Source organism: Chinchilla lanigera, unplaced genomic scaffold (assembly GCF_000276665.1).
Source record: "Chinchilla lanigera isolate Chin_1 unplaced genomic scaffold, ChiLan1.0 scaffold00020, whole genome shotgun sequence".
Taxonomy (NCBI): Eukaryota; Metazoa; Chordata; class Mammalia; order Rodentia; family Chinchillidae; genus Chinchilla; species Chinchilla lanigera.
The window spans coordinates 28,031,569-28,042,115 of record NW_004955421.1 but is presented as its reverse complement, the minus strand read 5'-3'; the positions used below and the strand labels follow the sequence as shown (position 1 = coordinate 28,042,115).

Here is a 10,547-nt window from a genome sequence, read left to right as displayed (position 1 = left end):
TCCAGGCACGGGACCAGCTCTGGCAGTGATGCCCACACGGGTGGGTACCGCCCGGGACTCCAGGCACACACGAACAAGGCATAGATCAAAAGTGAACAACAGGAACATAACCCCGGGGAATAAGGGATCTTATAGTCTTGATTTCTTTCCACCCAAGCGGAACGCTGCAACTATCAAGGAGGTTTTCCCGAAGAATCTGACATCTACTGCCCGCTCCAGACAAGGTGGTCGTGGTGCTGATGGCCCCGAGTCTGGAATCTCCAGAAGATTCTGACATGCTGTCAGGGAGGATGAGGAAATCCTAGGGGACAGCCTCCCACGGTGACGGGTGCTCACTCTGCGTGCAGAAGCATCTCTGCCTCTTCCCCCGTCTGTGCGCTCTCAGCGCTAGTCTCCAAAAGCCAAAATCCAGACACCTGTGTCCCAGAAGTGGGAAAGTACTGTAGAAAGGCGAGGAAAGGGATGGTCAGAAGTAAGTCTGTGTGGGAAACAGGAAGGAAACAATGGAGGGGCAGCTGGTGTTGAGTTTTCTGGCACAGTGAGGACAGACTGGGAAAGTTCACGTTAATGTTTATTAACCGAACGCACCTACTTCTGGGGACGGAGCCACGCCGGGCCGCCCTGTGCGTCTCCCACTGTTGGGCGGACTTCCCGCAGGTCTGTGGCCGGCCGGCCTCCTACACATCACACCAGGCAGCCGCTGGAACTTTTACTCACTATTTAAATAGACCCCAACCCATACTGCTTCAGCAAAACATTTAAAACTACTAAAACACAGGTAGGTCAGGGTTGGCTTTTATTTTTAAAATAAATGTTCTAGGATCAATAAATACACTTTAAAATCCACTTCATTCATAGTTGGCATTTAATGCATGATTATTTCAATTAGTTTCTTCATGCTCTGTATTTCCTTAAGATAAAAAGGTTTTGTCCAACTTACTAGTTAACACCTTTGGTCAAATTTTAAGGAGGACGTGATTTTTGGAAAACAGTAACATTTCCAGTATTTCAAGGTGAAATTAACTGAGAGGCTAAATTTGTAAGAGGCTGAGTTCCTGAGGCAGAAATGCTTGTGACCAGCTATTTTACTATCCAGGACGGGTCCTTAGAAATTTTCTCGTTCTCTGGTCCAACGAGAGCCAGGCCGTGTGTGCTCTTCCCCACTCCGAGGTACCTGGAAGGAAGACCCCGCGTGAGGGCTGCTTTCTGAGGTCGGCAGGAGTGTCCGTACTTCGGTGTTCCCCTGAGCCCCGAGCACGTGAAGGCCCTCCACACGCTCACCTGTCGCTCACAGCAGTAAGGCCGTCATGGCCGACAGCGAAGAGCTGCTCCCTGTGCATCTGCTTCATCTCGTTGGAGAGGCCGTATAAGAAGTGGTCCAAGCCTAAAAGTGAACCCATGGGTACAGCTGGGAAGGCTGGCCGGGAGACGGCGTGCACGTTTCAATAAAGGGGCTTGCACACCCGAAAGAGCACACCTGACCTCTACTTCCCCAGAGCCAGGCCAAGTCCTACAGGCGCCCACCCTGAGTACACACGAAGCTTCAGTAAGGAACACGTAAGCCTAATCTGTGAACGAAAGTGACACTGCACAGGGACGTGGCCATTCTCACGATGCCAAAATGTCCTCCTCCAGCCCTAATGGCAAGCTTCACCGCTGAGGCCCAGACATTTGGCTTCGCCCCGCCTCAGGTTATTGAAGCTCTGGGATGATACGGCCGGATTCATTTGAAATGGCAACCATCAGGTGTCTATTTTTTTTTCAGACAGGGTCTCACTTTGTAGTGCAGGCTGGCCTTTAACTCACTAAGTAGCCCAGGCTGTCCTCAGACTTGAAGCAGTCCTCTGCCTCAGCCTCCTGAGCGCTGGGATGACAGGGATGCACCACCACACCCGGCTGGTACCCTTTACTGGAGCTCAGGAGTCCTGTTTTTAAGGTCATGGTTTAGGCTGTCAAACATGAAAATACTAACACAAAGCAGTACAGAGACATGGGAAAAACTGAAATGGGAGCTGCTGCTTGTAGTCCATTCCTGCCGAGAAGCAATCACTCAGAAAACTGTGTGTGGAGCTGTCTGGCAATACTGTGCCATGTATCAAGGCTCCCACTCACTCAAAATACCTTTGTCTGAAGGAGCAACAGGAGCGTCTACAGCAGAGAAAACGGAAAGTTTGGCTTCATCGATATCCTGCTGTGTGAAGTCTCCAGCCTTAGCCCAGTCGACAGCCTTCTCGAAAGACTGCAGTGTTTCTACTGAATTTGGGTCCCTGGGAAATCCAAAGAGTTTACTGCTGAAGCATTTTACTAATGGAAAAACTTAGTAATAAACAGGTGTCAATAGTTTTTCAACATTTTGTTAATGGATCTATGTTAGCACTCCATATTCCAAAAAGCTCACCGGCAAAACCAATTACTGTGTGCACAAATTTCAGTGTAACCATAGAAACCTCTCAACATTCTCCTCTCTCAGTGACCTGGTCTATCCGCCCAGCCTCATCACTAGATTACTTAAACACACGCTTCCATGGTTCTCCTCAGCAGAGGATGCCACATGGGTGAAGGAAAATCAGCACAGAAATGAAATTATGGAAGACACCTGGGAAAGGGAAAGGTTACACAAAACCCTTACACAAAATATACCCAGAATCGTCTAGAGATTACTCCTATGTGGGACCAGTTTCAGAAACACCCTCCTGTCTTTCTGCACACTGACACAGGGTTGAAGACAGTTTCGCAGGGAATGCGAGCGAGGACTTAGGTTGTGCTTCCTCCACCTTGCCTCATCACGGCTCCGCACAGATACAATCGGGTGGGACAGAGCTCAAGGCGGCTGCGATGCGGAGAACTCAGGAGTGGCAATAAACAGCTCACCCTGGGTATCAGCACACATGACCTCAGGCAGGGGAGCCTCAGAAAACCAGGAACTATAGAGTCAGTGGCTAAAGTGAGACGTGTGTGTACATTCACATGTGAAACAGTGAAAATAACAACTGAGGCTGGGACTTAGCTCAGCGGCACAGCGCGTGCCTGGCAAGCAAAAGGTCGAGAGTTCAATTCCCAGTACCGGAAAAAAAAGAAAATAACAACTCACCTGTAAGAGTAAAATGTGAAAATTCCATTATAGCTGAGTTTAGCACCTCCAGCATAAGCACCCCCTTTTTCTCGAATTTCTGTATGCAAGAATTTAGTAGTCATCAAACGGGCAAGAATCTTAAGACTGAAATTGAGGATTAGAAAGTCCAGGTTAAAAACAACATGGCTAATGAGAAGTATTACATATAATACAAAGTAATCAAAGAGATACTGAGGATATAATTAAGTGAAAACAAAAATCAAGTTTAAAGCACCATAGTTTCTACATCTGTGGATTCAAGCACAAATGGAAGCATTTTTTTAAAAAATGCACCTGCATAAAGTTTGTCTCATTACTCCCTAAATAATAGCATAGTAACTATTTGTATACTATTGACACTATATTAGGTATTATAAACAACGTAAACGTGATCTGAAGTGGCCTGGAGGGAGTTCTAAACAAGCACTACACTACGCTACTTTATACCAAGGGTGTGAGCGTCTGCAAGCCTGGTATCTGTGTGGGGTCCCAGAACTGACCCACCAACAACCCTGAGACAACAGTATGGGTTATGGACCCCACACACACACACACACACACACACACACACACACACACACACTTTTCTGTAATGAACCAAAACAAAATAATGTGAGAAAGAACCATTTTCTGACTGGATCACAGGGATTGGACAGAAGGGGTGGTAGAGGAGGAATATCAACTTTTCCTCAAAATATCTCTATGAATCTTAACTTGTTATCATACACATAAGGCATTTTTTAAATATGATAAAAAGAAGTTATTGATTTTTAACGTGAAGGCAAATGTATACATGATCATTTATTGAAATGGTCCATGTGAGAATCTCTTGGATAGGTTTTTATACGCATCCGTCCCTACAAAACCATGTACAGGATACTCCAAAAAAGCAAATTGCTAGTATTACAGCCTATTTTCCTGCTGCCTTACATGTGCATGGTAATAGCTGATCCTCTGGAAAAAGATGGTTCTAGAAAGCATAGTAACGTGGCTGAAGATCGAACAGCCCTATGGACAAGGAGCCGGGACCCTGAAGTCTGTGGCAAAGCCCAAGGGCTGTTACCTCCCCCGGTGGGGAGACTCGCTCCCTGATCCCCACCACCATCACCCTTTCCACAAGACGTAGCGGCTACAAGCCAGGTGAGAAGTCAAATGAAGGAACGAACATAAGCCTGTCCCGAAGACTGCGGCGGGCAGTCACGATGCTCTGTGGGCCTTTCAGGCCAGCCCGGCGCGCAGGGGCTGCGGACCGCACCGGCCTGGGCTCCGCCCCAGCGGGAGCCGTCCGTCAGGTGCAGGAGACAGGCCCTGGAGAAGGGGCCTGCACTTGCACGAAGGACTGATTTCATCCAGCTGTGCATTATTTTCCTTAAAATTTTCTACTAATTTTATATGACATAAAAAATACATGTTCATTGTTGAAAAACATAAAGGGAAAAAAGACCTGTAATTCCATTATCCAAAGATAAACTCAGAATACTTTAGCGTTTTAAATCTGTATTTTCCTCAGAATAGCAGAAAAACTTACCACCATTCTGGATGGCACAGCATAAAGGAATTTATTTTCTACAAATACACAACAAACAGATTCGACAAGCCACATTTTACAGTATCTTTCCACCTCGAAACTACCTCTCGTACCTCGCGCGGTCCACTGCTCAGCTCCGCGCTCTCTGGTGGGGCCTCCCGCCCCGTGCGGGGCGCTCCAGCCTCCCCTCAACCTGGCCGCAGCCCGGCGCCTCTCTCGGCTTCCTCTCAGGCGGGCGGAACGGGGCGTCTGACTGCTCCAGGAGGAACCAGAAACAGCCTCCCCGAGCCGCGCCCCAACCCCACGCCTCTCCTTTCTCCCCGCGGAGCTCTGCTTTGTTCTCGTGTGGATGACACTGACCTCGTGGAGGGTGCAAATGCAAGCACAGGGCTTCAACCTGCCCCGGGTACCACAAAGTCTCAGGCCTCAGTTTAGGCATTTTTCAACCTACAGACGAGAGTGAGTTGGCTGTCTTGAAAGGAGCTAACGCTGGGCTCCTTGCTGTCTGTGCTGTTCCACAACTGCCTCAGGGATATACACTCATTCTGTTCACGGGTGTGGGACATTCTGTCCAGAAAGGTTTTGTTGTTTCCACACTATTGAGGATGTACTTTAAGTTTTCTTCAGAGAACCTCTTGCTGACTAGGCTCAGTTGGTTATAGCCAGACCCTGCACCTAACAGATCAGAATCACCTGGCACAATCCAACAAAGTTACTACAGCAGGGCGTGGTGGCGCGCACTCAGGAGGCTGAGGCAGAAGGACTGCTGTGAGTTTGAAGCAGCCTAGGCTACAAAATGAGTTCAAGACCAGCCTGAACTGCATAGCAAAACCTTGTCTTAAAAAGACAAAAAAAAAAAAGTTATTGTGAAACTTTCTGTAATGAAAAACATGCCTTTCCACCTTCTAACATGCTGAACAAACTCAGCTCTTACCTGGCATGGTCTGGGTGTACGTAGGGGACAGTTCTGACACATTCTCCAACGTAGTTCACCGGGAAAGGCATCAGGAGATGTGTTTTCATCTGCCAGGGTTTGAAAGTGGGCTCCTGAGAGACGAAGGTACAGGAATGAGCCCGGATGGTACAGACCTCCCAACAGCCCACAGGTGCTAAAACTCAAATGCTGTGAAACTGCAGCCTATAGCTAGGCGCTCCTATGTAAAAGCGAGAAACCCCAGTCATGTTATTCCGTACAATATTTAACTTCAAAGTGGACACAAGAGATTCCAAAGCTAAAGTGATTCCTAAACAACCCGTTCTCCATCAGGTGCAGCGTAATCGGTTCCCCGGGAACACACCCCGTGGGGAGCCGGGCGGATGGCACCTTTACGGAAGCTGAGTGAGGGGAAGAGGTCCCACCGCGTGCAGGAAGGTGCACTGACGGCATTCAAGCCACTGCAACACGAGGCGAACTACCAGGTAAGGTGACCACGGAGTAACCAGCGTCCTCCTCCCACAAGGACCGGGCATGGGGCACTCACTCCGCACTGGCTCAGGGGAAAAGCTCAGGGCGGCAGCAGTAACACACAGTAAGTCTTCGTCCTAAGAACACGCGCTGCCCCAGGAAAGGCTCGGATGGAAGGATGGCCACCGAGGGTGATTAGCACAGCACAAAGCAACAGGCACACTCACTCGGAAGCCAGGGGCTCGCGCGCACTTACCGTGACCAGCTTTCGTACCATCTGGGAGCCGTCAGCACCAGCGCCGCTGGGTGTGGGTTTCTGAAAATAAAGTGTTTCCAAGAGAAGCAAGAAAAACGCAAAGCTCACTTAAAGTAGATTAGAAAATATGTTTTAGAAAATTCAGAGCTAATGACAAGGATCAGGGCATATCTGCTTAGCTGTTTTAAATAACAAGATGTTAAAGGTATTAAAGAAGTGAAATTTTCTTATAGATTTTTCAGGTGGTCGATAAAAGAGGTGCTAGTGAAATGCTTCACGAAGAAGACGCTCGACACTTCCCTCCTCTGGCCTTTCTGGTCAGAAGGCTGATGGAGTGCAAAGCGGCCGCCCCCAGAGGCCTCCACTCATGCGGAGGGCAGGAGGCTGAGGAGACACTGCAGAGCACTCCCTGTGTGCAGGGAGGACACGTGAGCAGCAAAAGAGAAAACGACAGGAATGCTTGCAGGACCTGCACGCCGCCACCCTTCCCTACTGCAAGCGCAGGCTTCTCTGCTGATGCTACGAATCAGACGGAATCAGATTCGATTACTAGTAACTGCTGCCGTTCCACAGAAAAACCCAAGAATTAGTGAATCACCCTGAAAAGGATTTTGCCATCTATGTCTTCCGAAGCCTAACAAACAGCAAGAGATTTCACCAGATCACTGTTTGGGACTGTTTTCATTCTACCACATCCCAAATCGAAGTCTGTCTTCCCTTATGAGGAGACCACTCATGATAAGGCACGAGGAACTGTAAACAAGCGCTGAGTCTAAGGCCAAACACCAGGGTTTGAATTCACTTCTTTACTAGCCCAGTGTTGGAAAAGTTACCTAACCTGTACCTAAGATTCTTCAGGTATGGGATGGTGGACTACTAACACCTCCACAGTGGATGGTTTTGAGAATCAAACAAACACATGTAAAAAATAAGAACGACACCTGGTGTCTGCGGGGCTCAGCGTTCACCAGCTTTGTAAGTAGCCTGTTACCTCAACCACATGCGGGCGGACAGGTTTCCGTTCCTTCTTACTTCCACGAATGCTTCGAATGAAGTTCGCCACCTCCTTTTCCGCCTGAGACATCTGGTGAGGAGTAGCATTCACTGAACATCTGCTTAAATATTCATGGTTAATAAAATCAGTATTACAAAACATGAAACACTATTTTACTAACTCATCACATTTTGTAGAAATAACACAAGAAGCAAATAACATTGCTTTTGTATAAAATAATATTCAAAAACAAAGAAACGGTACCCAAATGTGGAAATATGCGGCTGTCTTACTTCTCCACGGTATATTCACGTTATAAAAGATATCACAAATTTCAATGTGTTAAGCTAATAAATAGCCATTAAAATGTAAAAGATGGTATTTTTGCCTCTAAATTCTCTGTTCTTCTGAAGGACACGGAAAATATAGTGCATACTAAGATCTGCCAACACAGTTTCTTAGTTTGCTACAATAGTATAAGTCAAGAACTAATTCTATAACGCCAAAGTATTTTTTGGGTCTTGTAAGTTTATACAATTAGAAATTCAGTAAAGGTACTGTATCTAAAAACTAGTTAACAAAATGAGATCAACCTTAAGATCTTTTTTTAGAAACAAATCATGAACCCACCTCAAATTATCACATTTTAATAGATGTTTCTTGATCCGTGGGAACATTTTCAGGACTGGTGTGATGTCTGTCATTTCTGCAATTCTCTTCATCAACCTCACCTGAACCAATGGAATCAAACACATAGATATCAAAAATCACAGATTCCTTTTTCCTCAAAAACAAACATCCCTGATAAAAGACCACCTGAGCAAGAAACATAATCTCACTTTGCACTGATGTGTTGTATGTCAGCAGAGGGAGGGGGAGTACTGGGGGGGTAGCACAAAGGAATAACTTTTCCTCATGAAATTTGGTCAATTAGAAAGTGAGGGCTGGGGATTTAGCTCAGCCACACAGTGCCTGCCTGGAAAGTGTGAGGTCATGAGTTCGATTCCCTGTACCAAAAAAAAAAAAAAGCAAGAAAAAAGAAAAAAAAAAAATTAATGGCTGGGGATTTAGCTCAGTGGCACTGCGCCTGCCTGGCAAGTACAAGGTCGTGAGTTCAATTCCCAGTACTGGGGTGGGGGTGGGGAAGAAAATGAGCCCTTCTGATAGAAAAAACTTATGACCAGAGAACAGCAGCAACTCTGGAAGCTCCAGTTAAACCAAGACAGCATGCCTTCCCAACCCCACCTGATCCATCCCGCTGAAGGTCTCCGCCAGGTCCCCTGCAGGCGTGAGGGTCTTGCTTGCTCGAAGGGCCGCGTAGACATGCCCAGACTCCGGGATCCCGTTTGAGAGCTCCTGCGCAGTCATCTTCACCAGCACTCGGAAGTGCTCCTCCTCCTCAAAGGTCGGGCTACGGAAAAGACACACACAATAAACGCCTGGAGACGGGTCCATGGCCCCTTCGCTATCATGGGAAATCTATTACGTCTAAGTTTTCAGACTATTTCAACATCCTCAGACATTTTACAAATCCATAGGAATTACAAGTAAAATCAGGCTAGGAAACCAACAAGCCACAAGTAAAATTTCCCACTTCAAAAACACTTCCAAGCATCTCAGAACTAGATTTCTGATACATCCCAACTATACAGATCTTTGGTAAATAAAATTACTGGTTAAATATTTCAGTCCACAGATGCATCATGTCTGGTAGGTTTCGATCCAGGCAGAGAGATGAGAAGAGTATACCCTAAATCAGGAAAGGAAAAAATACAAAAGCAAAACTTAATTATGGTATAATTTGAAAGAGAAAAACCACACTGGAAACACACCTTCCCCTCTAGCTGTGGTCGAGAAACGAGAGGCTACCTGCTCGTAGGTGTCCAGATGGGACTCGTCAGGGAGCACCTGCGGAGAGACCGTCATGCCCCCTGTCTTCAGTTCTATCTGCTGCGCTTGCTCTCTGTAGTTAAGCTTGCCGCAGCCCAGCCTGAGAGCAAAGACATATTTCCTGAATTACCGAGACAATCTGTATCGAGTCGTTTTTTAAAACTGCATCATGAATTACACATCACTTATTAAGAGCTACATAATATACATACATATATTCATTAACTACCATTTCAAAACCTTTCTTTTTAGACTACAAAGGTGACAGAGTCCGAATGCCTTGTGGCACTCACACCCTACGCACCGGTCCCATGCCCGCTGTCCTGGGGAAGCACGTCTCATCTGGTTCCGGTTTCCAGGCCACAGACACTTAGGCAGCCAGTGTCCAGCACGGAAGTAAAATCCTAACTATGCCTTTCCAGCCTAGGCCTGTAAATCTTTTGTGAGTGTTCTCTATTTTCTCCTTCCAAAATATTCTGGCACGTACTTCATTTGCTGAAGTATCTGCTATGCCTTGGGAGGGGAAGGGATCTGAAAAACAAGCCTTTATAAGAAAAGCAAAATTCCTCTCAGGATCAACGCTTTTTAATGAAACATTCTCACCAAGGCTCCTAACACAAGAAATAATCTGACTCAAGAGGATAACTGTGAGGTGTTTTGTACAACTGCTACAAAAGGACAAGCACTGGGAGCTATGGGGGGAAAATCGCACGCGTTTTCCAAAGATGAAGGACATTTTCCTTCCTGTCCGCTCCGAGGCTGGGGCGCAGGCCCACAGGCCCCGACCCTGCCTGCCCGCATCCCCCGCTGCACAGAGTACAGCAGGCTCCGCCTCAGACCCTGCAAAGGCACACGTTCCCTCTGCCCTCCGGAACGGGGAAGTCCACGGCTCTGACGACCACCTACCCTGCGCCTCGGCCCGACACTGCGCAGACAAGGCACAGGCACTCTACGCGCACTCAGGCAGCTAAGTGCTCCCAGGGGTACTCACACTCCTACTTACGGGGACGACAGCGCCTGCAAGTTGGCAGAGACAAACTAGAACGCCGTCCCCACGCCACCTTCTCGCAGGACAACCAAGGCCTACACGAGTGATGGTGAATCGCTTACACTTCCTGATAGAACAAGTATTCCTTTTCAAATCTTAACAGATCGATGTTATTGCCCCAGTTGTATCTTGTTACCTAATGCCCAATTCAGAAATATTTTAACATGATATATTAACAGCAAGAAAATATAATTTCCACATAAAACAAATTCCAAACAAATGTGTGGTAAACTTATAGACCGTAACACAAAGTTTTGAAAATAAAATAATTCACGGAAAAGTGATTACCACTGATGCATTAAAATAATATATAT

The 10,547-nt window shown here is 46.8% G+C and overlaps 1 protein-coding gene across 1 annotated transcript in view; it reads right to left on the bottom strand.

Moving 5' to 3' along the window:
* Positions 1 to 779: 779 nt before the first annotated feature.
* The window catches only part of Pitrm1 (pitrilysin metallopeptidase 1), a gene marked incomplete at its 5' end in the record, with an annotated part of 30,581 nt that continues 20,813 nt past the window's right edge, over positions 780 to 10,547 (bottom strand). The window contains 11 exon segments of the mRNA XM_013513654.1: positions 780 to 1,174; positions 1,282 to 1,384; positions 2,122 to 2,267; positions 3,092 to 3,217; positions 5,575 to 5,687; positions 6,302 to 6,361; positions 7,293 to 7,413; positions 7,926 to 8,026; positions 8,541 to 8,706; positions 8,969 to 9,045; positions 9,165 to 9,285. Coding sequence (XP_013369108.1) covers positions 1,081 to 1,174; positions 1,282 to 1,384; positions 2,122 to 2,267; positions 3,092 to 3,217; positions 5,575 to 5,687; positions 6,302 to 6,361; positions 7,293 to 7,413; positions 7,926 to 8,026; positions 8,541 to 8,706; positions 8,969 to 9,045; positions 9,165 to 9,285 — 1,228 coding nt within the window.